Genomic DNA, 27,134 nt, shown 5'->3' on the forward strand with positions numbered 1-27,134 from the left:
TGACATATTCTACTTTATGTTAGTGGTAAAATTTTGTCGATACTTGCATCATTTCTTGGTGAAAAATTCCAAAATTTGATGAAAAAATTAAAAATTTAGCATTTTTCTAACTTTGAAGCTCTCTGCCTGTAAGGAAAATAGACATTGCAAATAAATTATATTTTGATTCACAAATACAATAGGTCTACTTTATGTCTGCATCATAAAGCTTCAACGTTCAGCAGTAATTTTCCATTTTTTCACAAAATTTTCAAAATCGGAATTTTTCATGGACCAGTTCAGGTTTGAAGGGTCTTCTTATTAGAAATACCCCATAAATTATCCCATTATAAAAACTGCACCCCTCAAAGTATTCAAAATGACATTCAGTAAGTGTGTTAACCCTTTAGGTGTTTCACAGGAATAGCAGCAAAGTGAAGGAGAAAATTCAAAATCTTCATTTTTTACATTCGCATGTTCTTGTAGACCCAGTTTTTGAATTTTTACAAGGGGTAAAAGGAGAAAAATCCTCTCAATATTTGTAACCCAATTTCTCTTAAGTAAGGAAATACCTCATATGTGTATGTCAAGTGTTCAGCAGGAGCAGTAGAGGGCTCAGAAGGGAAGGAGCAACAATGAGATTTTGGAGAGTGAATTTTTCTGAAATGGTTTTTGGGGGGCATGTCACATTTAGGAAGCCCCTATGGTGCCAGGACAGCAGAAAACCCCCACATGGCGTACCATTTTGGAAACTACACCCCTTAAGGCACGTAACAAGGGGTCCAGTGAGCCTTAACACCCAACATGTGTTTGAAAATTTTTTGTTAAAGTCGGATGTGTAAATAAAAGAGAAGGAGCGCCATTGAGCGTTTGGAAAGAGAATTTGTTTTGAATGGAAGTCAGGGGCCTTGTGCATTTACAAAGCCCCCCATGGTGCCAAAACAGTGGAACCCCCCACATGTGACCCCATTTTGGAAACTACACCCATCACAGAATTTAATAAGGGGTGCAGTGAGTATTTACACCCAACTGGCATTTGACAGATCTTTGGAACAGTGGGCTGAGCAAATGAAAAATTATATTTTTCATTTTCACGGACCACTGTTCCAAAAATCTGTCAGACAAATTCTGGACAAATTTTCTCTTCAAAAGGCCAATGGAGCTCCTTCTCTTCTGAGCATTGTAGTTCGCCCGCAGAGCACTTTACGTCCACACATGGGGTATGTTCTTACTCAGAAGAAATAGGGTTACAAATTTTGGGGGGCATTTTTCCTATTTTCCCTTGTGAAAATGAAAACTTAAGGGGAACACCAGCCTTTCAGTGAAAACATTATTTTTTTCATTTTCCCATCCAACTTTAACGAAAATTCGTCAAACACCTGTGGGGTGTTAAGGTTCACTATACCCCTTGTTATGTTCCGTGAGGGTTGTAGTTTCCAAAATGGGGTCACATGTGGGTATTAATTTTTTTGCGTTTATGTCAGAACCGCTGTAAAATCAGCCACCCCTGTGCAAATCACCAATTTAGGTCTCAAATGTACATAGTGCGGTCTCACGCCTTGTTATGCTTCCGCAGAGCATTTTACACCCACATATGGGGTATTTCCGTACTCAGGAGAAATTGCACTACAAATTTTGGGGGTCTTTTTTTCCTTTTACTGCTTGTGAAAATAAACAGTACGGGGGCAACACCAGCATGTTAGTGTAAAATGTTTTTTGGAGTAGCCTTAAACTTTTCCTTTTCATAAGGGGTAAAAGGAGAAGCCACCCAAAATCTGTAGTGCAATTTCTCCCAGGTACGGAAATACCCCATATGTGGCCCTAAACTGTTTCCTTCAAATACGACAGGGCTCCGAAGTGAGAGAGCGCCATGTGCATTTGAGGACTAACCTTCAGTTATGTTCTGTTACCTAACTCAGTATTTTCCAACCAGTGTGCCTCCAGCTGTTGCAAAACTACAACTCCCAGCAAGTACTGATCGCTGAAGGGCATGCTGGGAGATGTAGTTATGCAACAGCTGGAGATACGCAACTACAACACCCAGCATGCTGAGACAGCTGTTTTCTGTTTGGGCATGCTGGGATTTGCAGTTTTGCAACATCTGGAGGGCTACAGTTTAGAGACCACTGCACAGTGATCTCCAAACTGTGGCCCTCCAGATGTTACAAAACTACAAATCCCAACATGCCCAGACAGCAAACTGCTGTGTGGGCATGCTAGGAGTTGTAGTTTTGCAAGATCTGGAGGGCTACAGTTTAGAGACCACTGTATAGTCGTCTCAAACTGTAGCCCTCCAGACGTTACTAGGCAACTCACCGGCTTCCGTAGGATCCAGGGAGCCACATCGCCGTCCTCTGCTGCCAGCGTTACCCGCCACTGATTGTCACCTCCGCTGCGTTAAGTGGGCTCCGGTGCCAGTCCCCGTCGGTTTCCCCATCCTGCCCCGCCTATTGTGGGTGGGCAGATCAGGGAAACTGAAAGTTTACCCCCCGCCCCCTGATCTGCTATTGGTTGTCGCTTATAGGGGGATCGTGGGTGTCTTGGACAACCGCGATCCCCCTTATATTCCGGGTCACCGGGTAACCATAGACCCGTAATGACCCGGAATTGCGCAAATCGCCGGTGTGAATTCACCGGCGATTTGCTGCGATCGCCGACATGGGGGGACCCCTATGGGCATTTGCGCAGGGTGCCTGCTGATTGATATCAGCAGTCAGCCTGGTCCGGTCCCCATCCCTGCGCGCGGCAGGGACCGAAATTCCCACGGACATACGCATATGTCCTTGGTCCTTAACTACCAGGGAGCCAGACGAAGGTGACGTACCGAAATGTACATTGGATTGGTGCTATCCCGGTCTCTGCCAGTGTTTTCTATCTTTCTGTTACGATTGCATTAGGCCTGTATCCCTCATACCTGTTTAGCAGGTTTGCTGCTACATGCACGTTGCACTTTGGTTACTTGCAGTACTGTAATCTCATTTGAGTTTCTATACTTGTTTATGTGCAATTAGTGTGATTTAGCATGTTATGTGCAATAGGTGTGCTACTGCCACCTCCCTGATAGACCCCTATGCTATATGCACGTTGCACTTTGATTATTTGCAATACTGTAACCTCATAACACTTGTTTATGTGCAATTTGTGTGATTTAACATATGTGCAATAAGTGTGCTGATTGCCAATTTATTTATAACATTTTATGTTTTCTACATTTATCCTGGAATATACCCTACACATATAACCACTAGTATTATACCTACCATCCGCGCAGAGCCGGTGATATCACCGTTTTGTTGTTGTATTCCTCTTTTCAATTTATATGTCTTTTATCATTGCACTTTTTTTTCTACGGAAATAAGAAAGATTGGTGTCCTTTGGGCACAGACTTGTTTTAAATAAATGACTCCGTTGTTCTCTTTTGTTTTTTTGACAGGGAGCTTAGACGTACCTGTACGTCCATGGTCCTTAAGGGGTTAAAGGGGTACTCCTCCCCTAGAAACTTTATCCCCTATCCAAAGGATAGGGGATAAGATGTCAGATCGCTGGGGTCCCGCTGCTGGGGACCCCCGGGATCTCGGCTGCAGCACCCCGCTATCATTACTGCACAGAGCAAACTTGCTCTGTGCGTAATGACGGGCAATACAGGGGGAGGAGCATCGTTACATCACGGCTCCACACCCTAGTGACGTAACTGCCCGCCCCCTCCCATAGACTTGCATTAAGTGGGCGGGGCTTTGATGTCTCGAGGGGGCGGAGCCATGACTTCACGATGCTCTGGACTCTGTATCGCTGGTCATTACGCACGGAGCGAGTCTGCTCTGTGCAGTAATGATAGCGGAACTGAGATCCCGGGAGTCCCCAGCAGTGGGACCCCGGCTATCCTTTGGATAGGGGATAAGATGTCTAGGGGCGGAGTACCCCGTTAAGGACTCAGACAATTTTATTTTTACATTTTTGTTTTTTCCTCCTTGCCTTCTAAAAATCATAACTCTTATATTTTCATCCACAGACTAGAGGGCTTGCTTTTTGCGTGACCAGTTGTCCTTTGTAATGACATCACTCATTTTACCATAAAATGTATTGTGCAACCAATAAAATACTATTCGTGTGGGGAAATTGATAAGAAAACTGCAATTTTGCTAATTTTGCAAGGTTTCGTTTTCATGCTGTACACTTTACCGTGGGTCAATATGATAAAAATGATACCCATGATTACATAGTTTGCGATTTTTTTAAGCGGTATAATAATAGCAAACTTTTTAACCAAATTAGTGCGTTTAAAATCCCTCTATTTTGCTGACCTATAACTTTTTCCGTATAAGCGGCGGTATGAGGGCAAATTTTTTGCGCTGTGATCTGTAATTTTTTTATATCACATTTGCATATATAAAACTTTTAATAGATTTTTTATCAATTTTTTGGGGAATAAAATATGTTATAAAAAATCAGCAATTTTGGACTTTTTTTTACGTGCACGCCGTTCACCGTCCGAGATAATTAAACATTATTTTTTAACAGTTCAGATATTTACGTACGCGGCGATACCAAATGTGCTTGTTAAAAAAAAAAAATTCTACACTTTAAGGTAAAACGGGGAAATCAGACAATTAAAATTTTTATTGGGGGAGGGGGATTTGTCAGGCCCAGGCCTGAGTATTAAATCATATATGTGTATTATAATTGTACTGTGTGTACTGTATTATCTAGGACATGGGTGAGGGGTCATTCAGACGGTGTGTTCCTGTTTGTGTATTGCAGTTTATTAGGGGGCCTGGCTGGTTGTTTGTTTGAAGTCAGGAGTTTCTTTGAAGCGGCAGGATGGGAGATAACAGATGCCCCTTGGTGGGATCAGAGGGGAGGGGGGGAGTGGAGCTTCCCTCCAAAAAACAAGCAGATATGATATTTAAACAATGCTAGACTCAAAGTTGGTTGTTAAAATCTGTGCCCCAAGCTGACAAGACCATCCTAAGAGCAGCTGGAGACTCACTCTCATGGACTACTATAATATTACGCTGTAAGAACTTCATTTTGGCTTTTTGAACTTGCTAAACTCTTTTATATATTTTTGTAACTGTATGTCATTTGTTTCTGTATTTTTATATAGTCAGCACTGTGATACCTTCTATCAGATTAAATGTTTCATTAATCAGCTCTGGTCTTTGATCTCTAAATATATGAGCTCACCTTTCTGAAGGCAGCTCGGGTGAAACACGTTTATCTAAGGGTTAATTTGGTGACTTGCTGGGAATAGTAGTGGATACCCAGAGGTCTGGCAGCTTTAACCCTTGCACCATCACACTCTCTCTAGCGTCTTGGCAGGACCGATAGGGTGTGATCGTGACAGGATTTTTCTAATTTTTTTTAACTTTTATTTGTAACTTTTTTTTAACTTTTATTTTTACACTTTAATAGTACCCATAGGGGACTATTTATAGCAATCATTTGATTGCTAATACTGTTCAGTGCTATGCATAAGGCATAGCACTGATCAGTGTATAGGTCATCTTCTGCTCTGGTCTGCTTGATCTCAAACCAGAGCAGAAGACGAGATGGACGGAGGCAGGTGAGGGGACCTCCTTCTGCCATTACAGATGATCGGATTGCTGTGGCAGCGCTGTGGGCGATCCGATCGTCCACATTAAGTGTCGCACTGAGGGGTTAATGGTAGACATCCGCCACGGATGTCTGCCATTACCGGCGGGTCCCTGGCTGCTATCAGCAGCTGCGACCTGCCGCGCATGACCTGAGCATCGCTCCGATGCTCGCGGTTAGGTATAGGACATAAATGTACATCCTGGTGCGTTAAGTACCACCTCCTCAGGACGTACATTTATGTCCTGCATCGTTAAGGGGTTAATAAGTTCATTCTGAATGTCCTTACTCAAGTAGTGATCTTTGATTTTTTCCTTTTGTATTTTCCTCACATGCTCATTAATTGTCAAATCATATCGTGCAAGAAATTCGACTTGACCAAGAAAGTTACCATTATTAGGATGGTACAATTGATCTGTGCTTCCTCGTAAAGCTATGTAGCGCTCAGCTAAATAACAGAGAATCTGTATGACTCTGCTGAGGATTGATATCCAGTATGTTCTTTCAATCTGCTGCATGTTAGCACTTTCAATCGTTTTTTCCTCACAGATGCCCCTTTTCAAGTAATTCCAGTCCTGCATGAACTTCTCATGTGAAGCTGAGTGTTTATGCTCCTAATAGCTATGGATATGCTTCCACTTGTTGAAGCCATCTTTGGAGATCACAATGTCCCGTTTTCAAAAAAGACTACAGCAGAAACAAAATACTTTCTCTGCCTGCTGTGAATGAATATACCAACCAAGTGCGTAGAATTTTGTCTCCATTGCAGACTTGAATAAAATCATTTTCAGCTGTGAAGCGCCTTGCTATTTTTGACTTATCCTGTGGAAATACGAAATCCAGTATTTGCTTTGGTCCTCTCTTCACTAGCTCACATCTATGAGCATTAGAAATGGTAACAGGCCATAATGCTGGGTCGTCCAATAAACCTTCAGTAACATCCACAGTCTCCATAGGTAAATAGGTGCTCAGCAAAGCATCAAATTCTGTGGTTTCCCCAGCTTCTTCAGAGGTGGCTGATTCCACTTGCTGTGTTCCTTCTATTGTTTGTAAAGGATGGGTAGTTTCCTCAGAAGTAGATTTTTTTTTCCATTGAGCCATATAAGGCTTTATTTATTGCAGGACAACTTGTACTTTTTAACAGCAGTGTTCATATTTTGTGTTGCAAAACTAAAAATAAGAAATGTTTCTTTTGTCGAGTGGAGAGGAAAAAATGTAATTCTGTAATTTTTTTTCTTTTTTTTTTATCACATTTACTGACATGTTATCTTTATTACATGGATTAATATAGTTACAGTGATACCACATTTATATAGTTTGTTAGACTTTTTGGTACCGATATAATCAGATATTATGATATGAAAGATGTATGATTCACTAAATGATTCAATTTAATGAATTTTCACCAAGTCAGGAAGTTTGAGAAAAACAGTATGTTTGAGAAACACAGAGTGGAATGTGTGAAGTAATCTAAATGGATTACTCAAGACAATACCCATGATGTTTGACAAGTCTCCAAGGAATGTCCTGGAGAGTGAAACTCCTTGTCTGTCATTTTGGACACAATGAGTACTGTACACCTGGATACAGGTGTGTGAGTGTTTAAAGGGGTACTCCGGCGCTAAAACATCTTATCCCCTATCCTTTGGATAGGGGATAAGATGCCTGATCGCGGGGGTCCCGCCGCTGAGGACCCCCGTTATCTTGCACCCCGTTATAATCAGTCCCCGGAGCATGTTTGCTCCAGGTCTGATTACTGGCTGTCACGCCCCCTCCCATAGGCTTGCATTGGACCCTTAAGATAGGAAACAGGTTAAAACATGGGTGAAAAGAAACTGAAAGGAAGGACTGCAAAGGATAGCAAGAGGAAGCATCACAGATCCTCATTACTGAAGTTCCTAGAGGCTACCTGAAGGGGCGGAGCCATGAAGAGCAAGGGATAGAACTTAAAGGAGTAGTCCGGCGCGCACTTTTTTCATTTTATCCCGTCCGGGCTGCAAAATAAAAGAAAACAAACTTTTTCTTACCTGCCAACGAGCCCCCGGCACTCCGGTACAGGTGTTCGGTCCCCGGGCTGTATTCTTCTTGTTTACTACTACTTCCTGTTAGCCCGGCACGTCACCCAGAGCTTCAGCCTATCGGCAGCCGCAGCGATGTCCCGCCTCGGCTGGTGATAGGCTGAAGCTCCGTGTGACGTGCCGTGCTAACAGTAAGAAGAATACAGCCCGGGGACCGAACACCTGTACCGGAGTGTACCGGAGCTCCGGGGGCTCGTTGGCAGGTAAGAGAAAGTTTGTTCTTTTATTTTGCAGTTCTTTTATTTTGCAGCCCGGACGGGATAAAATGAAAAAAGTGCGCGCCGGACTACTCCTTTAATCCAATAAGCCCATTCTTCTCTGATAACCGGTTAGGACTTAGGCGTTCCCATGGACCCCAGGCAGCCATCTTTCTTTTCTCCAGAAGTACTTTTGGTGGTAAGATACACAGGTTTCTTATTTGATTAAATTACCTAATTTTTAATGTGGACAGCATTATGAGCAGACCTGGCTTATATATAACTTCAATTATGAGATGTAATAGTAGTTTATAAGCCACACCCCCTTCTACTACAGATGAACAGGGTGTGTCTTAAGGGGATCAATGCAATGATCATGTTGCATATTAGCATAGTCTTATGGGATCCATTTCTCTGCTTCTCCCCATGACATAATAATTTCTATGAGGAAACTTTATTTAAGTCTTTCTAATTAGCAGCATACTATAAATAATATATTTAGTACCATATCTTACAAGAGATAGTTATTGTTAGAACTCCCATTTTATACACGTAAAATGCCCATTTGATATAATTTGATGTAACATAGTAGTAACATAGTTCATAAGGTTTAAAAAAAAAAAAAAAAAATCATAATAGAGGTAAAAATTCCTTCCTGACGCCAAATATGGCATCAGAATAAGTCCCTGGATCAACGTTCTGTCCCTATAAATCTAGTATACATAACCAGCAACGTTATTATTCTCCAATAAAGTTTATTATTAAATAACATACTAATACATCATTGATTTATATCTGACATTACGTCATTTGATATGCTTTATATAATTTCATTTATATTATGGTCTGTTTTTATTACTCTTTAATGTTAATCAACTGTAACCAATAAATGTACATATTTTTATAATAACTGCGTTATTATTTTATTATATTGCAAAAGTTACTTCTACTACTATTTCAAATAACTCATATCTGGGAAAATAGTCGGGCCCAGATATGGTGAATTATATATTTTTGGCAATTCATAACGGTCATAATATTTTTCAGATTTTTGTTGACCATAATTAATAATTCATAAATAAGTTATTAACCCCGACAAGTTTCCTGTAATTTTTTTCCCCTTTTACTAAGTTGTTTAAGGGGCTCGTTTTTTGAGCCATGACCTGTAGTTGTAGCATTTACTGCAGGGTCAAAAAAAGACACTCACTGGTCTAACAGACTAGTACCAATGTGCACAATAGAGGTTAATCATACAAAAATATAGTTATAGTGTGGCATGGAATGTTGCAACACACAACTTAACAGCATATAACCTCAGGGACTAAGCCCATAACTCACTGTTCAGTTGCTCCATCCTAAATAGCTGATGTCATCCACACCTTAGCAGTTCCTCATGTGCATCACAAGCTCTGTAGACTTTGACTCTGCAGACAGCTTCATTGTTCGATCTTTTATTGGTTCATGTCACTTCACATCTTAAAGGTTCCATATCAGTATTTCTATCCCTATATTACCCTGGCCCTTACCCTACCTAAAGTGGAAAAATTGTCCTAAAAGGGAACTTAAGGTTTATGGAAGAAAAGGTCATGATGAAATGCCAATAATTTTCTAACAGCAGTCTGGAGGTGTAGCGCCATACTGTACCCAGGACTGTTAAATATCCATGCCCTTCAATATCCCCATCATAACCCTTTGATATAGGAGGTTAACCTCTTAAGGACGCAGGTCGTACCTGCGCCGGGTCCCGCCATCATAGCGGGTCGGTCCGGGTGGCTAATGAAAGCCGGGACCCTGGGCTAATAGCGTACTATTAACCCTTTAGACGCTGTGATCAGTCTAGAATGAAAGTGAAAGCTTCCCGGTAGCTCAGTCTGGCTGATAGGGACCCTCGCGGTGAAATCGCAATGTCCCGATCAGCTAGAATTCGAGAGCCTGAGGCTTGAGCAATCGACCGTCGATAACACTGATCATCTCCATGTTAATGCATGGGGCTGATCTGTGTATAAGATCACTATGTGCAGTGCTATAGCCACTAGAGGGGGCTATAACACTGCAAAAAAAAAGTGTGAAAAAGTTAATAAAGATCCTTTAATCCCTTCTAATAAAAGTAAGAATCATCCCCCTTTTCCCATAAAAAAAAAAAAAACTGTGTAAATTAAAATAAACATATGTGGTATCGCCGTATGTGGAAATGTCCGAACTATAAAAATATATTGTTAATTAAACCGTACGGTCAATGGCGTAATCGCAAAAAAATTCTAAAGTCCAAAACAGCGTATTTTTGGTCACTTTTTAGATCATGAAAAAATTAATAAAAAGCGATCAAAAAGTATGATCAATACAAAAATGGTAATGATAAAAACTTCAGAACACAGCGCAAAAAATTAGCCCTCATACCGGCCCATAGGCGGAAAAATTAAAATTTATAGGGCTCAGAAGATGACAATTTTAAACGTATACATTTTCCTGCATGTAGTTATGATTTTTTTCAGAAGTACGACAAAATCAAACCTATATAAGTAGGGTATAATTTTATTTCAGAAAATACTACATCCTGTATTATACCCCCGAGCTGCACTCACTATTCTACTGGTGAGGTCACCCTGTACATACATTACATTACTTATCCTGTATTGATCCTGAGTTACATCCTGTATTATACCCCGAGCTGCACTCACTTCTCAGCTTGTGGAGACACAGGGGGACATTTACTAATCTAGTCTATTCTGGGTATGCTTATAGACCAGCGTATGTGGTAGTCTCCTGTCTATTGTGCTCCTAATTTATCAAAGGTCTCACAGCCCTTGATAAATTCTGTGCTCAGACTTCAGGGTCTACAGCTTAAACTGCATTTAGACCTGCTCCAACATGGTCTGACATTTCAGCGTATTTTGGGCAGATGCGACTTGTCGCAAAAAAGTCGCACTTTTCCAATGCATTTCCGTCTAAAATAGACTTGCATGCATCATGTTCTAAAAAACCTCTACAGCAAAAGTCGCAGAAAAGTCACACATATTTAGACTGCGACTTTCTGTGCGACAAATTTAGACAGGAAAAACCAGTCTAAATCCTTTGATAAATCTCCCCCACTGTGTACATATATTACGTTACTTATCCTGTACTGATCCGAAGATATATCCTGTATTATACTCCAGAGATGTACTCACTATTCTGCTGGTGGGGTCACTGTAGACACACATTACATTACTTATCCTGCATTTTACTCCAGAGCTGTACTAATTATTCTGCTGGTGCTGGTGGGGTCACTGTAGACATATATTACATAACTTATCCTGTACTGATCCTGAGTTCCATGTATTTTACTCCAGTGCTGTATTTTGCTGGTAGAGCCACTGTGTGGGGATGACAGTGAATAGCGTAAATATTCATAATTTTTTTTTACAAAAAGTAATAATTTTTCTAAAGTAGAAAAATAAACCTATATAAATTGGGTGACATTGTATTCATATTGAACCAAAGAATGAAAAGTGTAATTTTAAACTGTAAAATATACCATAACACCCCCCCCCCCCCCAAGAAGCAAAAATGGTGTTTATTTTCAATTATACAAAAAAATAATTCTTCACCCCGAGAAGATTTTTGAGCCCTTCCTTTGCACCTAGTCTGTCATGGTGCCGCTCTGGGTGTATGAAGTTGGCTCCTGACTCGAGCCCGCTCCATACCCGATGACCCCCAGCTGTCATCAGTCACAGGGGCCACCATTGGGGTCACCTATTAACCTTTTAGAACACAGCTGTCAAAGCTGACAGCAGCGTCTAAGCTGAGCTTCAAACCATCCCTGGTGGTCTAGTGGAGTGGAGTGAATCGCCCCCCCCCCCCGCAGCATGATCCACTATGGAGGTAGCCGGAGGGCTAACCTCTCCTTCCTGCCTGTCCATGGCTCTACCAAAGGATTGCAGAGCACACAGATCAATTAAGTTCTATGGAACCTCATTTATCTGTTTGAGGAATCTATTGATTACTCCCAAAAGTCCCCTAAGGGACCAATAAAGTGTAAAAAAAAAAAAAAGTTTAATAAAAGGTTAAAAAAATTAATTAAAATAAATTAACCCCTTCCATATCAAAAGTGGGTGGGACATTTATATGGGTGAGGTGCTTGGGGGGGCCCCATGATACCCTAATGCCCGGGGGCCCATGAGTTGTCAGTCCACCCTTGATGCATACATTTTTATTCTATAACATTTATTCGCACCTTTTTTTTCCTTCTTTTTTTCTTTTACACATTTTGTGTTGCGAGGTACACATTCTTTTCACTATTTACATTCTTTCAGTTGCCCTTTCTTCTTCCTATTTGCTGCTCCCACTTACTTTTTATTTTACTATTCATCTCTTCCCCTCTCTCTTTAACCAGTAGCCACATGCATTTCCACTCCTATTTGCCTAGGCCACACATATTTCCTTCATATACTTGTTCCCATTAACACATTACACTTTTTACCATCTTTTCACCTTTCGTAATTTAAATTTTTTTTTACTTCATTTTTATTTTCACTATTTCTTACTTTTGTATGTATCACTGTCTGGTCTGGTGCCATCTGTCATGTGTGTGTAGTGGTCACTATTGCACGGAGGTATGTTGTGTGTGTGCTGCATCACTGTCTATGTCCGTCTTCTGTGCGTGTCTTTTCTTTTTAAGAGTCAGTCTGTGTTCTCTGCACATGCAAATTCCCTACTTCCCTTTGGCAGCGATGTACGCTGTCTCGAGTAATCTGATTCTATTGCGGTCATATGATGTTCCACACTTCTGCGTTCTGCGTCTTTGTCACACGGGCCAGGTGAGCTTGTCTGCTGCGATTGCCCCTTATTAGCACTGTTCTGCGGGTTGGTTATCAGAAACAGGTGCCTGCTGACACTTGAGTATCATGGGTAGTTTTATGTATTGGTTGTTACTCTTATCTATCACAGTATTCTTCATGCTGATTGGCTGTCATTTGACTTTTATACTAGCACAACACCCAAAGTTAGCCACAACCCCTGAAGAAGCTCCCCATAGCGGAACGTACATTTGGGTAAGCGCACAGGGGATTACACTCTGTATTTGGCATACAATTTCATCTAGTCTTTTTGGCATCTTTCTCTTTATTCTCATATGCAATGTCTGGTCTGCACCATTTTACAATGCTGTTGCTTGTTTTGTACTGTTTATTCTGATATATGCAGTCTTCCTTTTTTTATTGTATTTTTTTTTTTTTTTTTTACCATTAACAGCCAATGTTTAGTTGCATCTTTGTGCATTGTCCAGTGATGTGCATAGTGCCTCTGGTTTATGGACATACTGTATGTCTTTGAAGTGTTATAATAAAGATTCAGTGTTTATTTAATCTATTGTTTTGTTTTGCATTTGTGTTGTATAAGATGATGCACAGCTATTTACCACTTTTGTGTTTTTGTTGGTGACAATTCATGTCTACAGGTCTATTAAGAATGAGATGTCCATTTCAGTATGTGCGCTTGACAGGAAGTGTGGCAATAAAAACAACAGAGCCAATGGTGCCATCAAAAGCAGAAGGAACAAACAAAAATTTACCCATACATGTTTACTATGTTGACTACCTATTGAAGTCAATGGGCAGTAAAATCAGCTGCAGAAAAGGTGCCTGAACATGTAGACAAACATGTAAACATTTCACTAAAGGAAATCTGTCAGCTCTATATCATGCTCAGACCTTAGTGGGGTACTCCAGAGGAGAAAAGTGTTTTCAAATAAACTGGTGCCAGAAAGTTATACAGATTTGTAAACTACTTTCATTAAAAAAATCCTTTCAGTCCTTATCAACTGTTGTATGTAGGCAGTGTGGTCAGACTGGAAAAACTAGACCACTTTCTCTGGAACATATAGCAGCTGATAAGTAATAGAAGGCCTTTTTTTTTTTTTTTTTTGTAAAATGGGAAAATTTGATTTAATTTTTTTTTAATTAGGGGAGAGGGTTTTACATAATTAACAATTTTTTTTAAAATTTTTAATTTGGCATAACAGTGAAATCAGCAATCCACTGACATAGCCTGGCTAAGCCAGGCTACATCTTTGGCTCGGTGATTAGCACCAGGTAAGGGGACCCTCCCGCGCTCACTTCAAATCTGCTTAACCCCTTAAGGACTCAGGGTTTTTCAGTTTTTGCACTTTTGTTTTTTCCTCCTTACCTTTTAAAAATCATAACCCTTTCAATTTTCCACCTAAAAATCCATATTATGGCTTATTTTTTGCGTCGCCAATTCTACTTTCCGGCGAAACGAAAAAAAAAATCTTTGTGCGACAAAAATCGAAGAAAAAACGCCATTTTGTAACTTTTGGGGGCTTCCGTTTCTACGCAGTGCATATTTCGGTAAAAATGACACCTTATCATTATTCTGTAGGTCCATACGGTTAAAATGATACCCTACTTATATAGGTTTGATTTTGTCGCACTTCTGGAAAAAATCATAACTACATGCAGGAACATTTATACGTTTACAAATGTCATCTTCTGACCCCTATAACTTTTTTATTTTTCCATGTAAAGGGCGGTATGAGGACTAATTTTTTGCGCCGTGATCTGAAGTTTTTATCGGTATGATTTTTGTTTTGATCGGACTTTTTGATCACTTTTTATTCATTTTTTAATGGTATAAGGTGACCAAAATATGCTTTTTTGAACTTTGGAATTTTTTTGCGCGCACGCCATTGACCGTGCGGTTTAATTAATTATATATTTTTATAGTTTGGACATTTACGCACGCGGCGATATCACATATGTTTATTTTTATTTTTTTTTACACTTTTATTTATTTTTTATGGGAAAAGGGGGTTTTTATTAGGGAAGGGGTTAAATGACCTTTATTAACACTTTTTTTTTTTACATTTTTTTTGCAGTGTTCTAGGTCCCATAGGGACTGTGATCAGTGTTATCGGCGCTTGACTGCTCCTGCCTGGATCTCAGGCACAGAGCAGTCATTCGCCGATCGGACATCGAGGAGGCAGGTAAGGGCCCTCCCGGTGTCCGGTCAGCTGTTCGGGACGCCGCGATTTCACCGCGGCGGTCCCGAACAGCCCGACTGAGCTTTAGAAGCGGCGGTCAGCTTTGACCGCCGCTTCTAAAGGGTTAATACCACACATCGCCGCGATCGGCGATGTGTGGTATTAGCCACGGGTCCCGGCCGTTGATTAGCGCCGGGACCGACGTGATATGATGCGGGATCGCGGCGCGATCCCGCTTCATATCGCGGGAGCCGGCGCAGGACGTAAATATACGTCCTGCGTCGTTAAGGGGATAAGACATCAGTACGCAGCGCCCTTGGTCCTTAAGTACCAGGACTTGAGGGTGTACCTGTACATGTCCTGAATAGGTTAAAAACATTTTGTGTGTCAAGGGGACAGAGCACAGTTTGCACATCTTCTCCCTCTCTTACTCTGTCAGCTCTATATCGTACTCAGAGCTTGTGTAAAGGAGGTGATGCCAAGAAAACTCCCCCTTCCCTCTCTGCCTTGACTGAATGACGTACAGGGCTTTGCATCCACCACTGAGCCATGTACATCAGTCAGGGCAGGGAGGGAAGGGGGAGTTTTCTTGGCATCACCTCTTTGACACAAGCTCTGAGTAAGATATAGAGCTGACAGATTGCCAAGATATCCATGATACTGAATGAGCAGACACTATGAAGTGAAGTTATGCATGTACTACTTAAGCAAATGATAAAGAGGAAAAAGGGTATAGGCATTTAAATCCCTATACCTTTTTTACTCTTTATAATTTTATATATAAATATGGTTTGTGAAAATAGTAAACAAACAAGTGGTGTTTATTTCAAAAGACATCTGCTGGGTGTTCTAGCTGAAGTAGCAGCAGAGCCTGTCAAATGCCGCTCATGTGAACAATCAAATATTACTTCAAATAGTTGTTCATATTTTGCATTAACTTGTTTACAGGGTTCTTGGACCATCAACATTTATAGAATACTGTAGATCCATGCATCACTGCTGCAGAAGAGGGTGCAAAAAGCATCAGTAACACAAACAGGCTAAGAGGATTACAAGCCTGCTATTAACATAAATGTGTCTAGAAGTCAAAATAATGTTAGAACAAGTAACATGCAGTTAATAATAAAAACTGAAGGTGAGCTGCTTACAAAGCATCATCACAGAAACATAACACATGTTCTGAACCAGTGTTATTTCTAGACTGCACTTGTCTTTGGGATTATTTTAGCAGAGTCAGGTATATGGACAAGTACATAAATGGCTTGGGATGCAATATACGTACAGAAGCCAGACTGAGGTTAAAAATTCTTTTCTGTAAGGATAGAGAAGATGTTACTTAATACTACTTTTAGCCGCAAATAAATGAATAGCATGGCGTGTGAACAACCTATTACCTTGGCGGCACTTCTAAGATGGTCATAATAAACTTCTTCTATAGCCTGGAAGTAGATGACACCTTTTAGCCTTGCTTCATGCTTGTCTGCAAGTAAAGTAAGGGTGAAGTGAGCAAAAAAATAAAAATGTTCTTTAAGAAAACAGAAAAGAAACAATAAACAGTAAAAACAATATATATGTATACAATCAGACATACAATGCATTTGGAAAGTTTTCAGATCTTTTCATTTTTTTTTACATTTTGTTATGTTGCAGCCTTGTGCCTAAATATGTTCTGCGCTCAATACCCCATAATGACCAAGTGTAAACAGAATTTTAGATTTTTTTTCAGATCTATTAGAAAGGAAAAACAAGAATTTTGCATGGACATAAGTATTCAGACCCTTTGCTATTACACTTTAAATATAGCTTTGAGGCCTCCCACTTCTCTTGATAATCTTTGAGATGTTTATACGCCTTGATTGGAGTCCAGCTGTAAATTATGTCGATTGGACATAGTTTCAAAAGAAACACCTCTGTCTATGTGCTGACAATGAATATCAGAACAAAACTATCCGGCAAAAAGAAAATTTCTGTTACACTGAAAGTTCCCAAGAGCACAGTTGCCCCATAATTTTTAAATGGAAGAAGTTTGGAACAATCAGAACTTTTTCTTAACCTGGCCGCTCCAGCAAACTATGTAATCTGAGAAGAAGAGCTTTGCTAAGAGAGCTGACCAAAAGCCCAATGGTCACTCTGGCTGAGCTCCATAGATCCTTTATGCAGATGGAAGAAACTTCCAGAAGGTCAACAATCTCAATATGGATTATGTTGAAATGGTCCAGTCAGACTAATCTGATCAGGTTCTATGAAAAAATCAGTTATAGATTGGAGCGGGTGAAGCTGTGAATGTTGTGTATCTGGACTTTTTTTTTTTTAAAGCATTTGATAGTACATAAAGTTAGTACATAAAATAAGGATGCTTGGACTAGGGGAGGATATACAGTGGTCCCTGTAATATTAATTGGTTCCAGGACAACCATTGTATGTTGAAACCATTGTATGTCAAGACCATAATTATATGGAAATCAGGTAATTGGTTCTGAAGCCACCAAAATGTCATCCAAAAATAGAAAAAAATGAGGATAAACAAAATAAGTAAATAACTAATATAGATAAAGCAAGTCCCTACATATAAAAGTAAGAAAGAGCTGCTGGGACCTGTAAATCACTGTCTATGTAGAGGACAGGAGCTTCTTCAGGTTCCTGTACAGTGCATGCAATGTCCTAAAAAAGTAATATGGAGCTGCCCTTACTTGGTGTCCAAAGGAGCAGCTAACTGTGGCATAGGTTAAGAGTAGTACAGAACATGTAGTACCTCCCTGTACTATAGGGAGGAGCTACTAGACAGGAATTCAGTGCATATGCTTCAGTAATACAGGTTTTACCAGTGAATGCCCATTCTAATTGGTCAGTTCTTCCAGCCTTTGACATGTTTCGCAGATCTGGACTGTCCATAGCATTATATGTTGAGTCTGGTTTCAAGTTACAATGGTCCAGAAAAGACCATTGTATGTTATAACGATTGCATGTTGAGGCCGTTGTAAGTTTAGGGATCACTGTACTGAATATAAATAGGTTAGCAACTGGCTCAGTGATTGAAAGCTGAATGGTGGCCTGCCATGGCTGACTGGAGTATAAGGGCACCAATCAGGACGGTGAGGAGGCAGGTAAGGGCCCTCCCGCGGTCCTCTCAGCTGATTGGGACATTGTGATTTCCCCACGATGATCCCGATCAGCTCCGCTGAGCTACCGGGAGTGTATTTTCGCCATTTCACCACAAAGGGTTAATGCCAGACATCGGCTCGATCGCTGATGTCCGGTGCATTAGCCAGGGGTCCTGGCTGCTGATAGCAGCTGGAACCAAACGAATATGAAGCAAGTTTAGCTCTTGAGCTCTCTTCATAGACCTGCAGCATGGCGCAGATCGTTAAGAGGTTAACCATGACCACCTCCCTGTCTTAACAGTAAAGAATCCCCTTTTTTGCTGGTATATAAACTTTTTTTCTCTAGGCGTAGAGGATGTCCACTTGTTATAGATACAGTCTTGGGTTCAAAGAAATCCACGTCTGGGAGGGCGTTCTTTCTCAATGCCAGTAGTTGTTAGACCAGATGTATCACATGCAATATATAGTATGTACCACCAGAAAACTGACAACTCGAATCTTAGAACATTTAAACATGCCTGACAATGTGAACACTCACCTTAGATCCATGTCTGGGCTAACTAAACTTTTTGTGGAGAGACACTCAGGTGATACATCTGGTCTAACAATTACTGGCATTGAGAAAGTACGCCCTCCCAGACATGGAGGAGATTTTTTTCATGGTCCCTAGTCCAGCTAATACATATTTCTTTCTGAAACAAAAATCTTGCAGTCCACATGGGGTCACTTGTAGGTGTGTGGTATCATTCTGTCAGCTCCGCTCCTTTGCAGGATGGAGTGGGGTCTATAATTCATATAATGATGTCCTGAAAGTCAAAGGGGTCTCCTCTCCTTCTGGGTCCTACCTGGCAGGCAGGCAACCAAATATGGTCTAAATTGGGGTACTGCCCAGTCTTGGACGAACAGTGTAATAAAATATGGTGCGCATAAAGCATCTGTGGAAAAAAAAGCAAATTTCAAATTTTTTCCACTGACTTTGAAATAATTCCAGCCACACAATAAGGGCTCAACGCACTCACAACTGCCCTAGGGGGTGTAGTTTCGAAAATGGGGTCACTTCTGGGGGTGCGGTATTGTTCTGACAGCTAGAATGCTTTGCAAGCCTGAAGTGCGGCCTATAATTTGTATAATGATATCCTGAAAGACAAATGGATAAGGCTTCTTCACTGCTGCTTTCCAGGAGTTGCCAAACTACAACTCCCAGCAAGCCCAGACAGCCAAAGGCTGGGAGTTGTAGTTTTGCAACATCTGGAGGGCCACAGTTTGGAGACCACTGTACAGTGGTGTCCACACTGTAGCCCTTCCAGATGTTGCAAAACTACAACTCCCAACATGTCCTTCGGCTGTCTGGGCATGCTGGGAGTTGTAATTTTACAAAAACTGGAGGCACACTGGTTGGGAAACACTGAGTTAAGTAACAAACTCTCAGTGTTTTGCAACCAGTGTGCCTCCAGCTGTTGCATAACTACAACCCCCAGCATGCACAGGCAGCCAAAGGGCATGTTGGGAGTGTTAGTAGTATGCCTCCAGCTGTTGCATAACTACAAGTCCCAGCATGCCCTTCAGTTGTCATTGCATGCTGATATGAGAGTTGTAGTTTTTGCAACGGCTGAAGGCACACTGGTTGCGAAGTTTGTCACCTAACTCAGTGTTTTGTAACCAGTGTGCCTCCAGCTGTGGCAAACTACAACACCCAGCATGGACTGATAGACCATACATGCTGGGAGTTTTAGGCTTACAACAACAGGATGCACACTGGCTGGGAAACACTGAGTTAAGTAACAAACTCTCAGTGTTTTGCAACCAGTGTGCCTCCAGCTGTTGCATAGCTACAACCCCCCTCTGGTAGTGATAGTTTTGCAACAGCTGGAGGTTTGCCCCCCCATGTTAATGTACTACCCTGTACATTAACATGGGGGGGCAAACCTCCAGCTGTTGCAAAACTATCACTACCACACGGGCGGGTTTACAGCGAGTTTCTTGCTACAAGTTTGAGATGCAGTAAATTTTCCGTTGCAGCTCATACTCCCAGCGGGAAACTCACTGTGAACCCACCCGTGTGAGTGTACCCTAAAACTTTACACTACACTTACACAAAATAAAGGGTAAAACACTACATATACCCCTAAACAGTCCCCCCCAAATAAAAAAATTCTCATATGACACTGTTTCCAAAACAGAGCTACCAGCTGTTGCAAAACAACTCCCAGTATTGCCAGACAGCCATTGACTTTCCAGGCATGCTGGAAGTTTTGCAACAGCTGGAGGCACCCTGTTTGGGAAACACTGCTGTAGGGCATTTTTGGTATTGGAGGCAAGTGTAATTCTTGCATCCAGGTCCGTCCCTATGCAAATCCCTTATTTTGGCCTCAAACGCGCATGGCGCTCTTTCACTTTGGAGCCCTGTCGTATTTCAAGGCAACAGTTTAGGGCCACTTATGGGGTATTTCTGTACTCAGGAGAAATTGCCTAACAAACTTTAGGGTCTTTTTCTCCTTTTACCCCTTATGAAAAGGTATAGTTGGGGGTCTATTCCAGCATGTTAGTGTAAGAAAAGTGAAAAGAAATTTACACTAACATGCTGGTGTTGCCCCATACTTTTCATTTTCAAAAGAGGTAAAAGGAAAAAAAGACCACCAAAATTTTTAACACAATTTCTCCTGAGTACAGAAATACCCCATATGTGGTCGTAAAATGCTCTGCGGGCGCACAACAAGGCTCAGGAGTGAGAGCGCACCATGTACATTTGAGGTGATTTGCACAGGGGTGGCCGATTGTTACAGTGGTTCTGACATAAACACACAAAAAAAAACACATATGACCCCATTTTGGAAACTACATCCCTCACAGAACGTAACAAGGGGTATAGTGAGCCTTAACAGCCCACAGGTGTTTGACACATTTTCGTTAAAGTTGGACGTGAAAATGAAAATGTTGTATTTTTTCACTAAATGCTGGTGTTATCCCAAATTTTTCATTTTCACAAGGGGTAATAGGAAAAAAGCCCCCCCAAATTTGTAACCCCATTTCTTCTGAGTAAGGAAATACCTCATATGCGGATGTAAACTGCTCTGCGGGCGAACTACAGGGCTCAAAAGAGAAGGAGAGCCATTGGGCTTTTGGAGAGCGAATGTGTCTGGAATTGAAGGCCATGTGTATTTACAAAGCCCCCATGGTGCAAGAACAATGGGCCCCCCCCACATGTGACCCCATTTTGGAAACTACACCCCTCAAGGAATTTAATAAAGGGTGCAGTGAGCATTTACACCTCACATCGGTAAAAATTAAAAATAAAATTTTTCATTTGCACAGCCCACTGTTCCAAAGATCTGTCAAAGGCCAGTGGGGTATAAATGCTCACTGCACCCCTTATTACATTCCCTGAGGGGTGTAGTTTCCGAAATAGGGTCACATGTGGGGGGCTCCATTGTTCTGGTAGCACGGGGGGGGGGGGGGGGGGGGGCTTTGTAAACGCACATGACCACCGACCTCCATTCCAAACAAATTCTCTCTCCAAAAGCCCAATGGCGCTCCTTCTTTTCTGAGCATTGTATTTTGCCCGAAGAGCACTTTACATCCACATATGGGGTATTTCCATACTCAGAAGAAATGGGGTTACAAATTTTGGGGGGCATTTTCTCCTATTACCTCTTGTAAAAATGGTAAATTTGGGGGGAAAAATGCATTTTAGTGAAACAAAAAAAGGTTTTCATTTACACATCCGAACTTAACAAAAAGTCATCAAACATCTGTGGGGTGTTAAGGCTCACGGTACCCTTTGTTACGTTCCTTGAGGGGTGTAGTTTCCAAAATAGTATGCCATGTGAGGGGATTTTGCTGTTCTGGCACCATCGGGGCTTCATAAATGCGACGTGCCCCCAAAAACCATTTCCAAAAGCCAAATGTGGCTCCTTCTCTTCTGATCATTGTATTGCGTCGCCAGGGCATTTGATGTCCACACATAGGGTATTTCCATACTGAGAAGAGTTGGGGTTACAAATTTTGGGGGGCATTTTCTCCGATTACCCCTTGTAAAAATGTAAAATTTGGGGGGAAACTAACAATTTAGTGAAAAAAAAATATTCATTAACACATCCAAATTTAATGAAAAGTCGTCAAACACCTGTGGGGTGTTAAGGCTCACTGTACCCCTTGTTACGTTCCTTGAGGGGTGTAGTTTCCCAAATAGTATGCCACGTGTCTTTTTTTTTTTGCTGTTCTGGCACCATAGGGGCTTCATAAATGCAACAGGCCCCCCAAAAACCATTTCAGCTAAATTTGCTTTCCAAAAGCCAAATGTGGCTCCTTCCCTTCTGAGCATTGTAATGCACCCATAGTGCATTTGACATCCACACATGGGGTATTTCCATACTCAGAAGAGATGGCGTTACAAATTTTGGGGAACATTTTCTCCTATTACCCCTTGTAAAAATTTAAAATTTGGGGGAAAACCAGCATTTTAGTGAAAAAATAAATAAATTAATTTACACATCCAACTTTAACAAAAAGTTGTCAAAAACCTTTGGGGTGTGAAGGCTCACTGTACCCCTTGTTACGTTCCTTGAAGGGTGCAATTTCCAAAATAGTATGCCACATGTTTTTTTTTTTCCTGTTCTGGTAGCATAGGGGCTTATTAAATGTGACAAGCCCCCAAAAACCATTTCAGAAAAACTCACTCTCCAAAATCCCATTGTCGCTCCTTCCCTTCTGAGCCCTCTACTGCGCCTGCCGAACACTTTACATACACAAATGAGGTATTTCCTTACTTGAAAGAAATTGGGTTACAAATTTTGGGGAGATTTCTCTCCTTTTACCCCTTATAAAAATTCAAAAACTGGGTCTACAAGAACATGCGAGTGTAAAAAATGCAGATTTTGAATTTTCTCCTTCACTTTGCTGCTATTCCTGTGAAACACCTAAAGGGTTAAAACACTTACTGAATGTCATTTTGAATACTTTGAGGAGTGCAGTTATTATAATGGGTCATTTATGGGGTATTTATAAGATGAAGGCCCTTCAAATCAACTTCAAAACTGAACTGGTCCATGAAAAATTCCAATTTAGAAAATTGTGAGAAAAATTGGAAAATTGCTACTGAACTTTGAAGCCCTCTGATGTCTTCAAAAAGTTAAAACATGTCAACTTTATAATGCAAACATAAAGTAGACATATTGTATATTTGAATCAATATATAATTTATTTGGTATGTCTATTTTCCTTACAAGCAGAGAGTTTCAAAGTTAGAAAAATGCTAAATGTAAAATTTTTCATAAAATTTGGGAATTTTTCACCAAGAAATGATGCACGTATCGACGAAAATTTACCACTGTGGTGAAGTAGAATATGTCACAAAAAAACAATCTTGGAATCAAATTCATAAATAAAAGCATCCCAGAGTTATTAATGCTTAAAGTGACAGTGGTCAGATGTGCAAAAAACGCTCTGATCCTTAGGGTGAAAATGGGCTTGGTCCTTAAGGGTTAAAAGGGGTCACTTGTGGGGGTGCAGTATGGATCTAGCAGGTTCAATCCTTTGCAGGCATGGAGTGGGACCTATAATTTTTATTATGCTGTCCTGAAATCCAAATCGAGTTCCTTTCATTCTTGGTCCCACCATGTAGCAAAGCAACCAAATACAGCCTAAGTGGTGGTATTGTTGAACATGGAACCAACAGTGTAATAAAATATGGGGCCCATTTCCTACTTTTCAGGTGCAATGTACAAAAAATATGTGCCACAATGATGCATTTGCAAAAAAAAAATCACATTTCAAAGATCAAACTGACTTTGAGTCCTTTTTGTGTGGTTGAAATGGTTACAAAGTACTCACTTTTGGTCTAGGTGAATACTTTTGCGGTGTAGTTTCCATAATGTGGTCACTTGTGGGGGTTCTGTATGATTCTGGCAGCTAAAACCCTTTGCAGGCAGGAAGTGCGGCCTATAATCCATTCGGCCTAATATGATGCCCTAAAAGCCAAATGGTGCTTCTCTCCTAGGTCCTGCCACACGGCCAAGGAACCAAATATGGCTTAAGCTGGGGTATTTCCAAATACGGATGAGCTGCTCAATAAAATATAGGGTGCATTTTTTTCAATATCAGAAGCGATGTACAAAAAAAATATTCCACAAATAAAACATTTGTGAAAAAAAACCCTAGTGAATATAAAATGGTGGTTGCTATGTTCTACCGCCTCTAAGTTTCAGCAAACTTGCATAGCACATAAAAAAAGATGTACTTTTCAAATTTTCAACATTTTTTACATTTCAAGTAAAATTGTTAGGCTTCTAATTCATTTTAAATGTTAATTAAAAAAAAATAAATGCTGTAAAAAGTAGACATCTGAAAGTATAAATTTCATAAACTATTTGCTCAGTAAGCTTAAATATATGCAACAATAGTGTTAAAATAGCAAAAAATAAATTTTTTTTCATTTTATGATTTTTTGCATTGTAAAAAAAACTACAAAGTATATCAGCTTACTTTTACTATGTACATGAATTACAAGTTGTGACAAAAAAACAATGTCATAATTATTTTGATTGGCAAAACATTACCAGAAATTCATGTAACAAAGAAAGTAGTGTTCTCGGCACCAGCCACCTGCTGCTGTTCAGAAAAAGGCACTTTCCCGAGAGTCTAGCATTTTCCCTGGAAGGCACACCTGGTGGTGTACGCAATGCAGTACAGTAGAAGATATATTGAAGAACAGATAGGGAGCACTCACCAGGTTCTTGAAACAGGGACTTCTTTATTTCTTATGAAAAGTAGAAGCGGGTACACATGCAGGGGAGCGAGATGGAATACATGCGGGGGTATTCAAGCTGGTGAAGGACGGTTTGCGCGCCGAGGCACTTCGTCAGGCCGGTGCTTGATGACGTGAAGGAAGAGGTGTGCTTATAACAGGTAAGGGTTACCATGGATACATATAAACAATACCACACCTGAAATAACATGCATAGTGCAAAACACATTAAAAACATATTTCTTTCTTGCGAATCATATCAAGGAAATAGTACACATGTAGCTACACTTGAACAAAGGAATTTTTGCCAATCGAAAATAAATTTACACAAGTGCATTCAATTCATAGTAACATAGTTCATGAGGTTGAAAAAAGACCAGAGTCCATCAAGTTCAACCTATATCCCTACTGAGTCCCTACTGAGTTGATCCAGAGGAAGGTAATAAACCCTCATACTAGAGGTAAAAATTCCTTCCCGACTCCAAATATGGCAGTCAGAATAAATCCCTGGATCAACGTTCTGTCCCTATAAATCTAGTATACATAACCAGCGATGTTATTACTCTCCAAAAATGCATCCAGACCCCTTTTGAACTCTTTTACAGAGTTCACCATGACCACCTTCTCCGGGAGAGAATTCCACAGTCTCACTGCTCTTACAGTAAAGAACCCCCGTCTGTGCTGGTGTAGAAACCTTCTTTCCTCTAAACGTAGAGATACATATATAGATACAGTCCTGGGTATAAATAGATCATGGGAGAGATCTCTGCAAGGTCCCCTGATATATTTATACATAGTTATTAGGTCGCCCCTAAGCCTTCTTTTTTCTAAACTAAACTAAATAACCCTAATTCTGATCATCTTTCTGGGTACTGTAGTCCTCCCATTCCAAGTATTACCCTGGTTGCCCGTCTTTGAACCCTCTCCAGCTCTACTATATCTTTCTTGTACACTGGTGCCCAGTACTGTACACAGTATTCCATGTGTGGTCTGACTAGTGACTTGTACAGCGGTAGAATTATTTCCTTGTCGTGGGCATCTATGCCCCTATTGATGCACCCCATGATTTTATTAGCCTTGGCAGCAGCTGCCCGACACTGGTCTTTACAGCTAAATTTACTGTTAACTAAGACTCCTAAGTCCTTTTCTAGGTCAGTCGTCCCAAGTGTTCTCCCATTTAATACATAATCCCAGCCCGGATTTTTCCTCCCCATGTCCATTACCTTACATTTATCAGTGTTGAACCTCATTTGCCACATCCCAGCCCAAACCTCTAACCTATCATATCAATCGTTCAGGCCGTGATATTCATATCTATCGTTCAGGCTGTGCGGACCAGTAGCATTATTTCTCAGGAGCCATAAAACTTATCTACTGAGAAGATCTTGATCTTTAGTGAGTCCCTGTTTAGGGGTTTCGACTCTTTCGATTGCAAAAAATTTCAAAGCTTCTGGGTTATTATTGTGAACTTCTAACAAATGGGTTATCAGGCATGGAGCTCTTACCCCTGTTCTCAGGGATCTGAAGTGCTCTCTCACCCTGTAGAACAGGGGCCTTATCGTTTTCCCTATGTAGGAGTAACCACAAGTACAAGGCAGACAATACACAACACATGGAGTTCTGCATGTAAAAAATAGCTTGATACCAATCCCATACCCTCCTAAAATAGCTGATTTATGCTTTCCATTGTGTCCGCAAAATGAACAAGATCCAGAGGGAAAATTTCTCCTGGGTCGGCTATCCATTAGCCAATTACTCGTCTGCGTTTTATTTTTTTGTAATTTATTTATGTAGTCACGTATTGTGGTATTTTTTCTGTGTGTGCGTGTAATAGGGTTATTACTTACAGTATGTGATAGATCAGTGTCTCGTTGCAGCATGTACCAATACCTATTTATAGCTTTTTTAATTTGGTTGTTCATAGGAGTATTTTTTAAAGGCGAATGTGAACCTGTTAGAATTTTCATAGTTTTTTACGGGTCAAATCCTTTCTAGGTATTTTATCAACTTTTTTGGGGGCAGATTTGATTACTCTAGGTGGGTAACCTCGTTGTTGAAATCTATTTTCTAAATCAACAGCCTGTTTGTTGTATAATTCAGGGTTATTTTTAATCCGTTTCAAACGGATAAATTGATCAGTTGGGATGGCGTTCTTAGTGTGTGTGGGATGGGACGATTTACAGTGAAGAAGTGCATTCTTTTAAGAAGGTTTTCTGAAGCCTGATGTAATGATGTTGTTATAGGCAATGTAAATTTTTACATCTAAGAACTCGAGAGACTGACCACCATATACATAGGTAAAAAATATATTCATGGTGTTAACTTCATTTAAGAATCTGACAAAATCAATAAATGAACTTTTTGTCCCATCCCACACGACGAAGATATCATCCACAAAACGGAGAAAAGTTTTATGTGTTTGACATGTAAACTGAGGGCCAAAACAACGTACTTGCGCTTGAAAATAGC

General features: G+C 40.6%; 1 protein-coding gene across 20 annotated transcripts in view; it reads right to left on the minus strand.

The window, feature by feature from the left end:
- Positions 1-27,134, minus strand: part of PHLDB1 (pleckstrin homology like domain family B member 1) — a 727,524-nt gene that overhangs the window by 39,419 nt on the left and 660,971 nt on the right. For 17 of the 20 annotated variants that reach the window (XM_056544036.1, XM_056544037.1, XM_056544035.1 and 14 more), the window contains 2 exons: positions 16,217-16,302; positions 16,105-16,134 (listed from right to left, as the gene is read on the minus strand). In XM_056544036.1, coding sequence (XP_056400011.1) covers positions 16,105-16,134; positions 16,217-16,302 — 116 coding nt within the window. The remainder of the gene's footprint in view (positions 1-16,104; positions 16,135-16,216; positions 16,303-27,134) is intronic. The other 3 variants (XM_056544025.1, XM_056544031.1, XM_056544023.1) reach the window with 1 other exon arrangement.

This window comes from Hyla sarda, chromosome 10 (assembly GCF_029499605.1).
Source record: "Hyla sarda isolate aHylSar1 chromosome 10, aHylSar1.hap1, whole genome shotgun sequence".
Classification (NCBI taxonomy): domain Eukaryota; kingdom Metazoa; phylum Chordata; class Amphibia; order Anura; family Hylidae; genus Hyla; species Hyla sarda.